General features: G+C 38.3%; 1 protein-coding gene across 13 annotated transcripts in view; it reads left to right on the top strand.

Annotated features, from left to right (window-relative positions):
• The window catches only part of ZNF382 (zinc finger protein 382), a 53,110-nt gene that overhangs the window by 20,859 nt on the left and 12,923 nt on the right, over positions 1–19,328 (top strand). For 8 of the 13 annotated variants that reach the window (XM_029212428.1, XM_029212448.1, XM_029212412.1 and 5 more), the window contains 3 exons: positions 7,402–7,475; positions 9,758–9,909; positions 10,182–10,277. In XM_029212428.1, coding sequence (XP_029068261.1) covers positions 9,771–9,909; positions 10,182–10,277 — 235 coding nt within the window. In that variant the 5' untranslated portion in view covers positions 7,402–7,475; positions 9,758–9,770. Of the gene's footprint in view, positions 1–5,182; positions 5,204–5,297; positions 5,330–7,401; positions 7,476–9,757; positions 9,910–10,181; positions 10,278–19,328 lie in introns of those variants that run through there. The other 5 variants (XM_029212480.1, XM_029212465.1, XM_029212472.1 and 2 more) reach the window with 4 other exon arrangements.

Genomic DNA, 19,328 nt, shown 5'->3' with positions numbered 1-19,328 from the left:
AATTAACACCTATTTCCATATAAAGCATTTTTCTAAAAAGCGTTGTAGGGAGGGGTATCTTCTACTTCTTATGAAAACTGTGAGCAAACAGACTGGCAAAATGACAGGTAAAAGCACTAAAAAACCAGTGTGACTAAAATAAATAAACCTACCAAGTATTGTATCTTCTCTTACTGTATTTCATAAACATAGTGAGACACTTTCTATGTTAAGATTCACCTGTGAATGCTGCTCAGTATTCTGTAATAACCTAAACGGGAAAATAATTTGAAAAAGAATAGATACATGTATATGTATAACTGAATCACTCTGCTGTACACCTGAAACTAACACAACATTGTTAATCAACTATGCTCCAATATAAAATAAAAATTAAAAGAAAAATCTTCAGTCCTAAAAAAAAAAATTCACCTGTGAATGTGCACAATTCAGGTAAGTGACACTTTCAATATTTGGTTCATAGTAGAGGCTTAATAAATGTGGCTTTATCATTGCCTTTCTCTACTGAACGACCAGTTAATGTATCATATTGGATACAATCCTTGAAAAATTGGTAAGAAATGCCATTATAATAATTAAACTGATTTATAATTTAGCAATTTGAGTAATTTTGTTCATAAACATGAATACTGCATAGCATTACACTTTGTATTTTTCATACTAGGATCTCTTTTTGTATCTATATAATATTAATCACTTGAATGTAATGTGATTAACCTTATATTTACATGATACAGGAAATTATTTTGGGACAAACTCCTCTTAAAGTTCACTTCCAGGTGTAAATTATTGTTTCCAGGTCAGTGATTCAAACCCTGTTTGGTTCCTGTACACCTTTGACAGTCTCCAAATTATAGACTTTTTCCCCAAGAAAAATATACATTAATAAAATAAATATACAATAATTTGGTATACAATTCCAGGGCAAATCATTTAAGGTGAAGGATACCTGTTATAGACCATCTAAGCATATACCTTGTTTTCTTAAAAATGCCCATTATAATTAACTTTATATTTTCATTGCTCTTCATTCATGAATGTGGGATGACTTAGGATATCCACATAATAACAACAGGGTTCTTTTTAATTTTAATATTTTTAACTTATTTATTTATTTTGGCTGTGCGGGGTCTTAGTTGCGGCACACATACTTCTTAGTTGCAGCATGTGAACTCTTTAGTTGCGGCATGGAGGATCTAGTTCCCCGACCAGGGATTGAACCTGGGTCCACTGCATTGGGAGCGTAGAGTCTTACCCACTGGACCACCAGGGAAGTCCCAATAACAGGTTTTTAGGTTTCTTTTCCCTTTTTTTTCTATAAATTTATGCATTTATGTATTTCTTTATTTTATTTTTGGCTGCACTGGGTCTTTGTTGCTGTGCACGGGCTTTTCTCTAGTTGTGACGAGCAGGGGCTACTCTTCGTTGCGGTGCACAGGCTTCTCATTGCGGTGGCTTCTCCTGTTGTGGAGCACAGGCTCTAGGTGCACAGGCTTCAGTAGTTGCGCTTCGCGGGCTCTAGAATGCAGGCTCAGTAGTTGTGGCGCACGGGCTTAGCTGCTCCGTGGCATGTGGGATCTTCACAGACCAGGGCTCGAACCCGTGTCCCCTGCACTGGCAGGCGGACTCTTAACCACTCTGCCACCAGGGAAGTCCCCGAATAACAGGTTTTAATTTAAGCACTTATTATTGCTAGCCACTGTTCTAGTGCTGTTAATATTAACTCTCCTAATCCTCATAAAAACTGTTTGAAATTGGCACTATTATTTGTGTTTTACAAACAATAAACTCTGGAACAGAAAGACACTGAATATATTGCCCAAATTCACCAATACTTACAAGACCAAGATTTTAATCCAGATACTCTAGATTAGGGGTCAGTTAATTTTTCTGTAAAGGACCAGGTATAAATATGTTGGGCTTTGTGGGCAAAAGAGAAAATCAAGGATATTATGCAGGTGCTAATGTAACAAGAGAGAAAACAAACTTCCATAGAAGTTTTTGACAAAATTCAAAACTTTATTTATGAACACTGAAATTTGAATTTCATATAATTTTCACATCATGAAATATTGTTCTCCTTTTGATATGCTGTCAATTATAGAAAAATGTTAAAACCAGTCTTAGTTCACAAGCCATAAAAAAAATTGGCTACAAGCTGGATTTGGCCTGTAGGGTCATGGTTTGCTGACCTCTGCTCAAGACTCAGAGACGATTATACATTGCTGACTCAGTCTACACAATTATGTGACTTGAAAAAAATGGATGCTGCCTAATCTTATTCAATAATTGGTTGGTACCACATAAATCTCCTAATTCCTTGGAAAAAAATTTCTGCCCTTCTTGAAAGAGATGTCTCTATACATACCCCTAATAATATTCTTAAAGGTCTCCAAAACAGAAGACCGTTTTTACTGAAGACTGTTACTGAAATCAATCAAACCTTATCCTACCTTGCCATTTTCCCACTCATGTCTTTGAAGAAAATCTAAAGTATCTAATGTGTAATTCTACCTAAGCATTAACAAATCACCATGTAAAGGAGGACTGTTTCTGTGTCATGGGACTGCTTAGACAAAAACAGCACAAGGGGAAAGTGTTGCCAAGTGGTTATACAAAAATTAACTGTAGGAAGGGCATTTGATAAGGAACTGGGAACGAAGGGTATCCATCCTAATGGTACTATCATTAACTGGGAATAGAAGGCTTGGCCAGGTAAATGGATTAGTCACTATTTGGCAAGGCATTTAAGATGAAGTTATGCTATATCCTGAGAAACAAAAATTCATTCCATGAAACAAAAACCTCAAAATGACTTCTAGGAAAGGGGAGCCCTCTTGCACTGTTGGTGGGAATGTAAATTGATACAGCCACTATGGAGAACAGTGTGGAGGTTCCTTAAAAAACTAAAAATAGAACTACCATATGACCCAGCAACCCCACTACTGGGCATATACCCTGAGAAAACCATAATTCAAAAAGAGTCATGTACCCCAGTGTTCATTGCAGCTCTATTTACAATAGCCAGGACATGGAAGCAACCTAAGTGTCCATTGACAGATGAATGGCTAAAGAAAATGTGGCACATATATACAATGGAATATTACTCAGCCATAAAAAGAAATGAAACTGAGTTATTTGTAGTGAGGTGGATGGACCTAGAGTCTGTCATACATTGTGAAGTAAGTCTGAAAGAGAAAAACAAATACTGTATGCTAACACATATATATGAAATCTTAAAAAATAAAAAAATGGTTCTGATGAACCCAGGGGTGGGACAGGAATAGACGCAGACATAGAGAATGGACTTGAGGACATGGGGAGGGGGAAGGGTAATCTGGGACGAAGTGAGAGAGGAGCATTGACATATACACTACCAAATGTAAAATAGGTAGCTAGTGGAAAGCAGCTGCGTAGCACAGGGAGATCAGCTCGGTGCTTTGTGACCACCTAGAGGGGTGGGATAGGGAGGGTGGGAGGGAGATGGAAGAGGGAGGGGATATGGGGATATATGTATACATATAGCTGATTCACTTGGTTATACAGTAGAAACTAACACAACATTGTAAAGCAACTATACTCCAATAAAGATGTTAAAAAAAAAATGACCTCTAGCTTGGCTTTGAGATGTGCAGCTGCAACACTTCTCCTTTCATGGCCCTTCTTTTGGGATATGGCAAAACTTGGAAGGAAAAGGGGATCATGACATACTAGGCCTTTCATACCAAGACAGGCTAAATAAGAACACATTCTTCATCACTAGCAAGCCTCCATCATCCATGTTAAATACACCCAATGGAAGTAAGAGAAAGATTGGAATACTCTTGACCCTTCCCTGTATCATAAAAAAAAAGTCAGGTTGACTGAAGCCTAGGAGCAGAATCTGTTTCTGTGTTCACAGCAGTTTCCTGTCAACAAAGCTATGAAAATGCTGTAGATCTGCAATATGCAGCTTGCCCCCACAGAGCTTCCAAGAGGAATCTTTGGAGGAAGGACTCCTACTCTTGGTGCCTTAATATCATGTCTTCCCAGGACCCTGCCTCGAGGGCAAGTCCAGCTCTAAAATCCCTGTAATAAACACGGAGCTCTGATTTTTTTAGTTGTAACCTTCATTCTAGGTCTCAAATATTCAACTTCCCTTTGAATATTTGAGACCTAGAATGCTAGCCATTTTTGTACAGCTAGCATTTCTGCGCAGTGTGGCTATAACAGGTGAAAACACAGAGGCAGTGAAAGAAAGCCCAGTGCAACAAATTCCAAGAAACCATGGAATTGACAATTAGCTCCCAAACAGGTAACACTTAATGTACTGCATGCCTGTGTATTAAGCACTAGGCTAGACAATAGATACAGGGTGCAATGATGAAGGCAACAGGGGCCATGCTTTAGAACTGGGGACCTCTGTGGTTAACAAGGGGCTCGCAGCCTTTGACAGGCACAGGCTGAGTCACACAGGGATCTTGTCCACTGATTCCTCAATGCTAGAACTGCAAAAATGAAACCACCCTCCCAAAAGTAAAAAAAGTCACACTAGGCCAGTTTTGATCTGTCGCTAGTCGGTCACAATAGTGCTGTCACAGGATCACTTGGTCACAGTGTAACACCTCACAGTCGCCGCCGACCACGGTCATTAATAAGGCCCCGCCCCCTCTCAGTCCTAGGAAGCTGATCTGGGCCAGTCAGAGCCTTCCCACCACGCACACAACCCCGACCCCATACTCACACACACGCTCTCGCTTGCTCGCTCTCGCCCTTTCTGATACACACATACACTCATATGTGTGTATCTTACACTGATGCAGTCACACAATCACACGTGCCCACCCACAATCACCTTCCTCAGCAGCTGACTCACAAAGGCCCGAGGCTCCTGCCTCCACCTGCCGCATCCGTGTCTGGGAAACTCCGGGACTCCTGTAGTGAGCTCCTCCCTCACCCAGACCCGGGTCACCTCAACTCACCGCACAAAATCGATGACCACAAGGCTAGCGGAAAAAGAACCAGAGGCCGAAGTTCATCAATCTCCCCAAGGCCTGTGAAAAACGGAGTCCAACCCGGAAGAGTGCGGACGCCGACACTAACACACCGGAGCGTCCGCAGCTGGGACCTTGCCGTTCCTAACCCGCCGCCCCGCAGACTCCTGGGAGCGCCTGCCCGCGCGGGAGTACGCAGGCGCAGAGAACTGAGCCTTGGCGGGGGTGAGGTTGGTAGGTCCTAGGGCCTCTGAGGAGGAGGCGGGAATTGGGAGCTCCGGTCCCGGAGGGCAGACTAGGGAAGCGGGACCTGGTGGGCAGTCTGGGGAGGAAACCGGGAGCCCAAACCCGGCATGGTAATTATGAGGAGGGAACCGGAACCGGGCCGTGGTAACCAGACACTCAGATCTGTGCTACCGGGGCCTCGGGCGTGGTGCGTGGGCGTGACCCTGAAGGTGACAATCGAGTGTGACCTGGAGCGAGTTTTGCGAGGAGAGATTTTGTCTGTTTTGACCCCGAGGAATCTCCATCGCAGGGAGCAGGGCCTCACACAGAGGATGCTGTGTGTGTGTGTGTGTGTGTGTGTGTGTGTGTGTGTGTGTGTGTGTACCAAATGGAAGCGGCCTCCTGTGTCCAACCTGCTGCGTTTTGGATGCGTGCTGCTCTGTGGGATGTTGCGGCTGACTGTGTGTGAAACTGGATGAGTCTTGTTGCGTGGGGACTCCTCTGCATATGTCTCTCTTCGGATTAGGTGTGAGTCGTGTTTGAGATCGCAGGTGACTATGGAGAAGCGAAATGATTTGTGATGTGATTTTATGACTTTGCCTGGAATTAGTAATGTGCTGTCTGAGATTGTGAATGACATGGGGGTGCTGTGAGACGGTGCTTTTCTGAAGTAAGTGATCGAATGTAACTTTGCATGTGTTTGTAACCTACTGTTACTATTTGTGATTGAGAGACTCTGTATGACCACTAGTTAGGTACTTAAGATTTGATTATCTGAATAGTGGTCATTAAGCCTGCCTGCAAAATTGTAACTCAGTAGCAATTTAGCAAATAAAATAGAGGTATGAGTATTGGAAAGAAAGAGGTAAGATTTCATAATTCCCAGATGGTAAGGTTCATTACAGGGAAGTATTATGTGAACTAAAACCAATGTGTTAAAATGATTAGTGTTCCGTGGGTAGCATGCAGGAAAAAACAATTTTTACCCATAACTAGCACTTTCAACACTGATATATGAGTAAGTTTTCCTGCTTCTGGATGAAATCTATGGCAGGGTCAATAGCCTCTTCAGGCATTCCATGATATAAAAGTATTAGGTATACTTTTAATCATAAGACCAGTCTCATTTTAGTAATTAAAATATTATTTTGCTATTTAAAATATTCACTGTAGCAGTCAATACTTCAGACTTCATTTAGCAAACTATTCTTCTCTCTGCCTGAAAGCCTACAGTGTGGAAAGATCAATTTCTTTTCTATTTCCATACCTGTACTACTAAAAAGGGTTGTTCAGTAGTTAATACTTAAATTACTATTAATAAATTAATAATGAATAATGGTTAATTTTCAATAATTAACTATGCTAATTTGTAGTACGCACGGGTGAATCAATAAAGAGATGAAGTAGAGAAATTAAATAGAAAGTCCAAATATTCTCAAGTATATAGTGATGTGTAATGATGATAGAGATGGCATTTCACATCAACTGAGAACATAGTATTGCTAAACAATAAAACATGCAGGGAAAAAAATCTTCACAAGGCATAAACACTTTAATAGTTACATGAACAGCTAAGAAAAATTACTTTCAACTTAAAATAGATAAAGGTTTAATTTATTAAATCGAAAAAGAAGATAATGTCAACCAATTAGAAAATAAACACCTATGAGAAAAACAGACATACTGTAAGATGTCATCACAGAAAAGAAATAAAAACTTATTCTCATAATAAGAAATGTGTAAATTAGAATATATATATTATATATATATGGTAGGCAGAGATTAAAGTTATTTTCAACTGCATTCATTAGGGTGTGGAGAGGTATTCTCATGCACTGCTGGAGATAGTGTAAATTGGTAGGAAATCCATGAAGAACGATTTGGAAATATATGATAAATCTGTCTTCCATGGCAGATGGAAGGTAGAGCTGCAGAGGGAAACACAATGTTCCCTCTCTCCAAGCTACAACAGATTCCCCAGAATCTATTCTACCTCACCAGAAGATTAGGTTTCTGGCATTGATAAGGCAACAGGATTTGTCCATTTCCCTACTAATCTCTGTCCTGGATTTGTGTGGGGTACACAGAGTGGGCAAGTGCTGAAACTGAAAATAGATGTAGATTTAACTGAGTTATTCTGGGTGATCTAAGTCAAATATGGTTTCACATGGCTCCTTGTATCTTCCCATCTCTGCCTTCTCAGGACTCTTCCCTTTTCCAAAAGAAGAGCTCATAAGAGAAGTTTCATCTCTTGCAAATATCAAAGCCATGCCTCAGGTGAGATGATGTTTCCTCTCTTTCTGAAGTAACTTGTTTTTAGGTTATATGAACATTTGCTTCCCTATCCTTAAATTTTCTGGATATTGGGATTTGCTCCCATCAAACTGGTCTCCAGTAGGGCAAGCAAGTGGCCTAGGTACAAAATTTAAGAAGGACCCTCAGGGCTGTCCAGCTCTAACTTTTGTACCCTTCGTGTCTTACCTGCCTCACCCTAGTTGCAGTCCTGTTCCCAGTTTCTCTCATTCCAACCGGATAAACTTAAGTCTTCCCCAAATGCACCTTCTAGTTGTAGCCAATGTTTGCATATTGATTGGGTGTATCATTCATCATCTCCTTTCTCAGTCCTCTCATAAAAGTACTGCTGGAACAGAAATGTATTATCTTCATTTAAATGGGAATATATTACTTGAATGAATCTATCTTGTCTAGACACTGATTTGAGATCTAAATTTGTGAGGAGTCAGGGAGCAGACATGCAAAAACCTTGATCATCTCCACTGACCTAGGTTTAGTGGGGGGTAGAATTGGTAGATCACATTATTATTTTGGATTAGATTTCCTGTTTTGTGAGGTTTTTAGGATAGAGATTTGCTTGCAAGCTTGTACAGAAAACTGAAATTTTACATTGCTCTCTGATATATTTTATCCACATCTGCCAGCAATTCCTATAAACTGTGGCCCACCAGTGAAAACCTTTCCAGTGTTTCAGTGCTATTATAGATTTATTCTTATATTTTTGGTTTCTTCTAATCTTTATATGTGCATGCAAGAGAAGGAGATGCATTTGCTAATCCACTTCTGAGATTCTATTCTTGAATCAAAGGTGGTACTTTCTCCTGTTTCCATATCTTTCTTTCAGAAAATTCCTCTTCATCTACAAATCTTTGAAATACCAATCTGGGTTTTCCCCAGATGGTAATTGGTTCCCTTCTCCTCTCTGTCTCTTTTTCTGTATGCACAGTCATATTCACTCCAGAGGTTATACTGATCTGATTCTAGTGACTCTCAGATACCTCTCTCCATCCTAGACCTCTAACCAGAGTGTCAGAACCATATATACAACCTCCAACAGCTATCACTACCTGTATGTTTCATAGACATTTCAAGAACATGTCCAAGGTTTACCTCATTACCTCCTTTGGTCCAGCTTATTATTTCTCCTGCTTCCCATTTCCATTTTCTAGTCTCAGCACCCACCCACTTGCTGTGCAGATGACCTAAGAGCTGTGCTTCTCTTTTTTCCACTCTACAACCAATTTATGACCAGTTCTGTTGAAACTCATCATGAAGCAACAAATTGTCTCCTGTCCAGACCACTAATACCATTTTAATCTTGGACACATCTCTAACAGTGGTTACTTAATTGTCTTTCCCACCTAACACACCTCAAGCCTTCTCTAGTGTTCGAGAGTATTGCCTCTAAAGTACAAATTTTTTCACATATGTGATGACTTAACATTTCTTCATGTTTTTTTATACTCCATAAAGCAGCAGACCCAAAGTGGGGTATGCATTACAATGGAATGTACAAGACAGTATACTGAAAAGGAGGAAAATACTAATAGTTTATATTCCAGAACAGTAATCGTTAACAATGTGGATTGCTATTAATGCCAACTGATGATTTATAAATAAATACAAATATGTTGGGAGTGTGCTCAGTACATTTTTAAGACCATTGCTCTGTCTTAAAACAGAGTATTAAAACATCCAGTATTATTACATAAATATGCCTACTGCCTACCTCCATATACCTTTTTCTTCTTACAGCTCAAAGACTCTTTCCTAACATACTGTACCTTTTGCTATTTCCTGAATTTACTGACTGGTTTTACTCTCCCCATGAGTCTCAAAAGCCATTGACATGTAGTTCTACAAAAAATATTCATTGTGAGTACAAAATTTTTATGTCCTCAATGAAGTCTTAGAATACAAAATGAAATTTTCTTTACTTTGTAGTATGTTCCCTTGTACATATTTCTGTCATTGCATCTGCAATATCTATTGAGTGTATGTATTTACACATATGCCCTTCTTTTAGCCTGTAACTTCTTATGAGCAAGGTCAGGGTTTTATTTGTTTTTGTGCACCAAGGAACCAATCACATTCAAGGCAAAGAGTATGATCTCATGTATTTTTAGCATGAGATAATAAGTAAATACTGATGAATGTATTTTCAGAGAGAATTTTCTAAAGTATAAAACACAAAGTAAGAAAACCAGTTTGACCACTGAACATGGTCTCCAATGTCTAGTTCTCACTAGTTTCAATTACTTTAGGATGAACTAGACTATGCCCTTACAGGGATCAGTGTCATTCAAGGATGTGACTGTGGACTTCACCCAGGAGGAGTGGCAGCAACTGGATCCTGCTCAGAAGGCCCTCTACAGGGATGTCATGTTGGAAAACTATTTTCATCTCATCTCTGTAGGTAAGGAAAACTCCTTGAAACTTTCAGTGTCATGCATCTCCTTTCAACAATTTCTGAAACATATGGAACATTGACTTTCAAAGATCAGAGGCGATGAATCCCTTTCTGTTAGTAGAAAGCGTGACTGTGTCCGCACTTGGCCTAGTGCAAGGTATTAACTTTGGTAGGACGTTAATGTGTACCTTGTCTGCCATCTTGAAGCTGTATCTTTATCTTCCTTCAATAGTTTTGAAGCCCAACAGCTTAGACCAAGTCTCATTTTTTATTATCAGGATTTCACATGACTAAGCCTGATATGATCCACAAGTTGGAACAAGGAAAAGAACTATGGACAACAGAGAAAATTTTTCCAAGTCAGAGTTACCTCGGTGAGTCTGTATAGATAAAGTCCAGTGGGCTCAGGTAGTTGATGTCTGAATATTTTCAGAGATCTATTTTTTAAATTTTGGTAAAATAAACATAAAATTTATCATCTTAACCATTTTTAAGCATATAGTTCCATGGCATTAAGTACTTTTACATAGTTGTGCCACTATCACCACCATCCATCTCCAGAACCCTTCATCTGTCAGAAGTAAAACTCTGTACCCATTAAACAATAACTCCTCATTACCACCCCCAACTATCCCCTGGCAACCAGTATTCTACTTTCTGTCTCTATGAATATGACTACTGGTAGGTATCTCATATAAGTGGAATCATATGGTATTTGTCCTTTTTGTGACTGGTTTATTTCACTTAACATAATGTCTTCAAGTTTTACCCATGTTGTAGTATGTATCAAAATTTTCTTCCTTTTGAAGGCTGAATAATATTCCATTATATGTCCATGCCACATTTTGCTTATCCATTCATCTCTCAGTGGACACTTTGGTTGCTTCCACCTTTTGGCTACTGTGAATAATGCTACTATGAATATGGGTGTACAAATATATATCTGAGTCATTGCTTTCTTTTGGGTATATACCCAAAAGTAGAATTGCTGGATCATATAGTAATTCTATGTTTAATGTTTTGAGGAACTGCTATACTGTTTTCCATAGTGGCTACACCATTTTACATTCTCACCAACAATGCACAAGGGTTCCAGTTTCTCCACATCCTTACCAACAACTGTTATTTTCTTTTTTTCTTCTTTTTTTTCAGATAGTAGCTGTCTTATTAGGGATCTGTTTTTAAAGGCCTGAGATCTTTGAAGTGTCTATACATGACTGACTTAAATACCTCTAAAATCTAAATTTTATTTTGAATATCACTCCCCACATAAATCCTTTCCTTGTGTGTCTTACGCTTATAGAACTATTGGCTGCTATTACTTTACCAAGAATCCACTCCATGCTTTGTAGGTATAACGTCCAGAGAGATCTTAAGTGTAAAGTTCTTTGAGTTCTGACAGAAGTATAAACCCACATATCTCACACTCTAGTCAAGATAAAGGACACTTCCATTAACCCATTAAGTTCCATCAGGCCTCTTCCAAGTCAATCCCTCCCTAAGACGATCACCACTGTGATTTCTACCAACATAGATTAGTTTTGTCTATTCTGGACCTTTTTCATGTCTACTTTCTTTCACTCAGCTTAATGTCTGAGAGATTTATACATGTTTTTGCATATATAAATAGTTTATTTTAATTAAACAGAATAGTATTCAATTGACTGGAGATACCAGTTTATTATGCATCTCCTATTGATAGACATTTGAAATGTTTCAGTTTGGGGCTATTATTATTATTAGTATTATTATTACTATTATTATTATTTTGGCCACACTGCATGGCATGTGGGGTTTTAGTTCCCTGACCAGGGATCAAACCCAAGCCCCCTGCCGTGGAAGCGCAGAGTCTTAACCACTGGACCGCCAGGAAAGTCCCTGGGGCTATTATGAATAAAGCTGTGGTGAACATTCTTGTAAAGATCTTTTTGTGGACACACGTTTTTATTTCTCCTCAGTAAATACCTATCAGATGGTGTTGCTCATTCATAAGTCAGGTTTATAGTTCACATTTTAGAAGCTGCCAGTTTTTAAAAGTTACCATAGCATTTTAAACTTTTACAAGCAATGTTTGAGAATTTTGATTGCCTCCCACATTCTCTTCCACATTTGATGTTATCAATATTTTCATTTTGGTCATTGTGAAGTACTATTCTGAAGAATGGTAGCATATCTTAGCAGTTTCAATTTAGATTTCTTTTATGACTAATGATGTTGAGAACTTTTTCATGTGCTTTTTATATCTTCTTCAGAGGTATCTGTTCAAATGTTTTACCCATTTTTTATTGGGTAATATTTTTTTCCTTGAATAGTAGGAATTCTTTACATTTTCTGAATAGAAGTCTTTTGTTTGATATAGGTATTGCATATATTTCCTCTAGTCTGTGGCTTGCCTACTCGTTTTAATGGTGTCTTTAAATAAGCACAAGTTTTTAAAGTCCAGTTTATCATTTTTATCTTTTATCATTATTTCTTTGACCTCTCAAACAAATATTTGCCTTAGGTTGTAAAGATAGTTTCCTGTATTTTTTTCTAAAAATGTTATGTACATTTTGCTTTTTTAAAATTAGTTCTATGATCCATCTCATGTTAAGTTTTATTTATGGTATGAGGTAAGTGTTAAGAGTCTGTTTTCTTCCATATAGATATCAATTTGTCCCATCACTTGTTGAATTGAATTAAATTGCTCTGATGATCTTATCAAAAATTGTTTGATTGCTTCCCTGGTGGCGCAGTTGTTGAGAGTCCGCCTGCCGATGCAGGGGACACGGGTTCGTACCCTGGTCTGGGAAGATCCCACATGCCGCGGAGCGGCTGGGCCCGTGAGCCATGGCCGCTGAGCCTGCGCGTCCGGAGCCTGTGCTCCGCAACGGGAGAGGCCACAACAGTGAGAGGCCCGCATACCGCAAAAAGAAAGAAAATTGTTTGATTGTCTTTGTGTCAGTCTATTTCTAGAGCATTCTTTCCTTTGATATAATTTAAGTCCTATTACTAATACCACCTGGTCTTTGATTATTGTAGCTTTATAATAAGTCTTGATGCCAGAGTAAGTCCTCTTAACTTTCTTCTTTTTAAAAAATTGTTTTGGCTATTCCAGGTCATTTTCATTTTCTTTTTCAAATACATTTTAGAATCAACTTCTTGATTTCTTTATTTTATTTTATTTTTTAACATCTTTTATTGGAGTATAATTGCTTTACAATGGTATGTTAGTTTCTGCTTTATAACAAAGTGAATCAGTTATACATGTATATATGTCCCCATATCTCTTCCCTCTTGTGTCTCCCTCCCTTCCACCCTCCATATCCCACCGCTCTAGGTGGTTACAAAGCACCGAGCTGATCTCCCTGTACTATGTGGTTGCTTCCCACTAACTAACTATTTTACGTTTGGTAATGTATATATGTCCATGCCACTCTCTCACTTCGTCCCAGCTTACCCTTCCCCCTCCCTGTATCCTCAAGTCCATTCTCTAGTAGGTCTGTGTCTTTATGCCCATCTTGCCCCTAGGTTCTTCATGACCTTTTTTTTTTTTTTTTAGATTCCATATATATGTGTTAACATACGGTATTTGTTTTTCTCTTTCTGACTTACTTCACTCTGTATGACAGACTCTAGGTCCATCCACCTCACTACAAATAACTCAATTTCATTTCTTTTAATGGCTGAGTAATGTTCCATTGTATATATGTGCCACATTTTCTTTATCCATTCATCTGTCGATGGACACTTAGGTTGCTTCCATGTCCTGGCTATTGTAAATACAGCTGCAATGAACATTTTGGTACATGACTCTTTTTTTTTTAATTCATTTATTTTTGGCTGCATTGGGTCTACATTGCTGCAGGCGGGCTTTCTCTAGTTGTGGTGCAGGGGGGCTACTCTTCATTGCGATGTGTGGGCTTCCCATTGCAGTGGCTTCTCTTCTTGTGGAGCACAGGCTCTAGGCATACGGGCTTCAGTAGTTGTGGCATGCAGGCTCAGTAGTTGTGGTTTGCAGGCTCTAGAGCACAGGCTCAGTAGCTGTGGTGCACGGGCTTAATTGCTCCGTGGCATGTGAGATATTGCTGGACTAGGGATCGAACCCATGTCCCCTGCATTGTTGGGCGGATTCTCAACCACTGCGCCACCAGGGAAGTGCCCATGACTCTTTTTGAATTATGGTTTTCTCAGGGTATATGCCCAGTAGTGGGATTGCTGGGTCGTATGGTAGTTCTATTTTTAGTTTTTTAAGGAACCTCCATACTGTTCTCCATAGTGGCTGTATCAATTTACATTCCCACCAACAGTGCAAGAGGGTTCTTTTTTCTCCACACCCTCTCCAGCATTTATTGTTTGTAGATTTTTTGATGGTGGCCATTCTGACCAGTGTGAGATGATATCTCATTGTAGTTTTGATTTGCATTTCTCTAATGATTAATGATGTTGAGCATTCTTTCATGTGTTTGTTGGCAGTCTGTATATCTTCTTTGGAGAAATGTCTATTTAGGTCTTCTGCCCATTTTTGGATTGGGTTGTTTGTTTTTCTTGACATTGAGCTGCATGAGCTGCTTATAAATTTTGGAGATTAATCCTTTGTCAGTTGCTTCATTTGCAAATATTTTCTCCCATCCTGAGGGTTGTCTTTTCATCTTATTTATGGTTTCCTTTGCTGTGCAAAAGCTTGTAAGTTTCATTAGGTCCCATTTGTTTATTTTTGTTTTTATTTCCATTTCTCTAGGAGGTGTGTCAAAAAGGATCTTGCTGTGATTCATGTCATAGAGTGTTCTGCCTATGTTTTCCTCTAAGAGTTTGATAGTGTCTGGCCTTACATTTAGGTCTTTAATCCATTTTGAGTTTATTTTTGTGTATGGTGTTAGGGAGTGTTCTAATTTCATTCTTTTACATGTAGCTGTCAAGTTTTCCCAGCACCACTTATTGAAGAGGCTGTCTTTTCTCCACTGTATATTCTTGCCTCCTTTATCAAAGATAAGGTGACCATATGTGTGTGGGTTTATCTTTGGGCTTTCTATCCTGTTCCATTGATCTATATTTCTGTTTTTGTGCCAGTACCATCTTGGTTTCTCTAAATAAATATGCTGGGATTTTTATTGGTGAGAAATAACATCTCAGTAATATTGAGTCTTTCGGTCCATGACTATACTATATCTTAATATTTTAGTTAGCTTCTCTAATTCCCATAAGCAGTGTTTTATTATTTTTAGTATAGAGGTCTTATACATATTTTATTAAGTTTATCTCTAAGCTTTTAATATTTTTCCTGCTATTGTAAATAATGAGATTTTTAAAATTTCTTTTTCCAGCTTGTTCTTAATATGTGTAGACACAATTGACTTTTAGATATTGACTTTGCATATTTCTTTTGATGGTATTAAATTTTGTTGTTGTTACTCTTGTTCTTTATTTGTTTTGTTATTTTTTTTAGATTTTCTATACATAAAACAGGCCTTCTTGAAATAAGATATTTCACTTCTACATTTGCACACTTTATTGCTTTCATTTCTTTTTCTTACCCTGTTATACTGACCAGGATCTACAGTAAAACGTTGAATAGAGGTAGTGAGAGTGAGCATCCTTAGCAGTTCACTAAATTTAGAAGGTAGACATTTAATATTTCATTCTTTAGCTTAATATTAACTGTATATTTTTCATAAGTGCTCTTTGTTAGATTCTGGAAGTTCTCTTTCTTCCCTAGTTTTTGGACAATTTTAATTATGAATGGATGTTGATCTTAAATGCTTTTTCAGCATCTGTTGAGATGATCATATGATATTTCCTTTTTAATCTGTTACTGTATGTATTACATTGATTTATTTTATTTTATTTTTTTTTTTTTTGCGGTACGCGGGCCTCTCACTGTTGTGGCCTCTCCCGTTGCGGAGCACAGGCTCCGGACGCGCAGGCCCAGCGGCCATGGCTCACGGGCCCAGCCGCTCCGCGGCATGTGGGATCCTCCCGGACCGGGGCACGAACCCATGTCCCCTGCATCGGCAGGCAGACTCTCAACCACTGCGCCACCAGGGAAGCCCGATTAATTTGTATTTTAAACCAACCTTGTGCTCCTGGGATGAACCCCATTTGGACAAGATGCATTATCTGTCTTATAGATTGACGAAATTGGTTTGCTAATATTTTAGTAAGCTAAATGCATGATTTTACCAAGGATAGTGGTTTGTAGTTTTCTTGTAATGTCATTGAAAAGTTTTTGTATCCAGAATTGTGTCAGCCATATCGAACTGGGGGTGTTTCCTTTTCATCTACTTTCTTATGGAATTTCTGTTAGATTGGCATTGTTGCTTCCTTAAATGTTTGAAGAAAACCATTATTAAGCCATTTGGGCCTGCATTTTTATAATTCAAAACTTCTGCTTCCAGCCCTGAGGAAGTAACAGAGTCCAGAATTATACTACTACAGGAAACAACTAGAAAACTGGACAAAACTATTTTCAGATATTGCACAACAGGCAGCACAGGCCTGGATTCCTGAGAGAAGAGAAATAAATGAGATGCACCCTACCTCATTCCAGGCTTTCATTTGAAGGCAACTTCCAGACTGCAGTGCAGAGAGAGGAATCCAGAAAGAACAGTTTTACTGACTTTAGGGGACCAACACTGGCATTCAAGGAAATTGAGGTGACTAGAATTTGCAGGACACACTTTCCAAAAGAGGGAGTTATGCAGAGAAAGAGTTCCCCAAATCTTGAAAAGGTTCCCCTTGAGTCTTGGCTAAAGATAAGTCTGCACATGGGTAGGTGAAACCCCATGAGACCAGTCAAGGAAATGTTCTAAGAAAAATACAATTACAACAGTGTTGTGAGACAAACAATTCTCATAGCCTGCTGCACCCGGAATCATTTTATTTCCCTTCAGCCAGAGTGGAGAGAACTTGTTAATACATAGGACATTAGATAGACACCCTAGAAAGGTCACACCTAATAAATGGAGCAATAGATTAAAGACTGCAAGATTTGTCATAAAAGGGCTTAAATTAAAGCATCAAAAGGATTAAACTAATCCAAAAATAACTTCTGTGTGCCTGTTGGGTCCTCCAAGGAGATGCTGAGTTGGAGTTGGGAGTATAATACATTTCTTAGAGGTGACATCTATGAAAGATAAAGGAAGAAGTAAGATCAGAAACAGAAAGCCATCAGACCATGATACAGATATGTGGAAGAAAAGGGGATTGGGCAGGGAGAGCCTTAGACCATTATGTAGATCTGACAAAGTCTCAACCAACCTAACTCCTCTGAAGCAAAGACTGTTCATCAGAGGATTCCTAATGGACAGAAATGGCCACCCTCTAGTACCCACTCAGTGTTCAGTGATTTGGTGGGGATTCCCTGGGGAGACCTTGGCTTGGTTCAAAATCTGAAGAGCATCCTGAAGATGCTAACCATTCTTGCACATGAATGGTAAGTTCTTTTTGAAGGGAGGTCCTAGTGGTGCAACTCTGGATGCCACAGAATGCCAAAAAAAAAAAAAAAAGACTAATATTCTTTATGAAAATACAACCATATCTTAAACTCAACGACATTAAATTGATCATGTCTGATGTCCAGTCAAAAATTATTAAACATATGAAGAAGCAGGAAAATATGACCCATAAACAGGAAAAAACTCATTCAATAGGAAAAAAATGCAGTTAATAAAAACAGACCTAAAAAAGGTAGAGGTGATGGAATTCGCTCACAAGTATGTTAAAACAGCCATTATAAATGACTTGAGTATCATCAAGGATGTAAACTGAAAGTGAACATAATGAGACAAGATAGCAAAGATCGAAATAAAAACTAAAAGAAGCTTCTAAAGATGACTGTTCAGTGTCTGAAATGAAAAGAAAGACCCAACTATGTCCTATGTATTAAAATATAAAGACACAGGTAGGTGAAACATAAAATGATGAAAAAATATGTACCATACTGCCTTGCGATTGCCCTATGTGGGGATGAGATCATCCCCCACTCCACTCACCCAAAATTTGGGACAGATGTCAAGAATGAAATCTCACATAATGAGGCTTTCTAGGGAGAGCAGGGAAGATTCCCAAGCTGGTCCTAAAATGGCTTGAGAGAGCAAGGAGGGGTGTCTGGCTTTGGTGTTTATTGTGTTTTGGTGGGGGGTAAGGTCAGGTCTCTACACATAGACTAGGGCTTGCATGGTTTAAACTTCCTGCCAGCACCAACAGAGAGAATATGCAAGGTTTCTGATTGGCTTGCCCAGGTGTGGGGCAAGAGAGGAAAAAAAGGGAGTGGGTCTAGGAAGTTGTCAGCAGTAAGACATCAAAAATAGAATCTGACTCTATTACACATGGAAACACTAAGAAGAAAATGGGAGTGGCCATATATCAAAGTAGATTTCAGAAAATAGAATATTACAGTGATAAAGAGAGACAGTTCATTGAGAGGTCATAACAACTGTAACAGCTTCAAAATACTTCAGTGTTTCTCAGCTTTTTATCATTTTCACTACCCTAAAAAGTCTTTTTAGAGATTTTCTTTCTAATTGCCCCCCCATGAAATTTTAATACAATAATCTATGTTCTGTTGCCCTTTGGAGGGCCACAAACCATAGTAATATGTAAGATTTTCTTTTTTCATTTTCTTCAGAACCAATTTTGCTCCCTGAAAGAAGCAATATAATTATAGCTTAAGATATAAATACTTTTCCCTCAGTAATTGAGGGAACAAAGAGAAAGAAAATCAATAAGGCTATGGAAGGGTTGAAACACAATCAATTGTACCTAGTTAATCTTTATAGACTATTTTACATGGAACATTCACCAAGATAGACTCTATATGCTGGGCCATATGTATCAATAAATTAAAAACAAGTATCAATAAATTAAAAAGAATTGAAATCATAGTGTATATTTTCTGACCACAGTAGAATTAATTTAGAAATCAAAAACGTATCTCTAAATTCCCCAAATTTTTGGAAATTAATCACATTTCCAAATAACCCATGAAGCAAGGAAGAAATCCTAAGGTAAATTAGAAGGTATTTTGAACTGAATGATAATTAAGACAACATATCAAAATGTGTGGGATGCAACTATAGCAGCATTAAAAATTTTTTTTTCTTTAAATCAGGGCCTAAAACAGGGGTTAAACTGTCACCCTAAGTAACTAGAAAAAGAAAAGTAAATTAAACTCAAAAGTTAGTAAGAGGAAAAAATTGACTAAAGTAGAAATCAATGAAATACATAACAGAAGAATAAATGAGTGGAGCCAAAAGCTGATACATTAAAATAATAAAATTAATAAACCATAGCTATATTACTAATAAAAAATAGAAGACACATCACCAATATCAAAAATTAAAGAGGCTACATCACTACAGATCCTACAGACATTAAAAGGACCATTAGGGAATATACAAACAATTTTATACCAACCAATAAGAGTAGGAGAGAACACTTCCCAACTC

This window comes from Monodon monoceros, unplaced genomic scaffold, assembly GCF_005190385.1.
Source record: "Monodon monoceros isolate NGI ecotype Baffin Bay Population unplaced genomic scaffold, NGI_Narwhal_1 Super_Scaffold_10, whole genome shotgun sequence".
Taxonomy (NCBI): Eukaryota; Metazoa; Chordata; class Mammalia; order Artiodactyla; family Monodontidae; genus Monodon; species Monodon monoceros.
The sequence above is the reverse complement of the archived record's forward strand: the minus strand, read 5'-3'. Positions and strand labels throughout refer to the sequence as shown.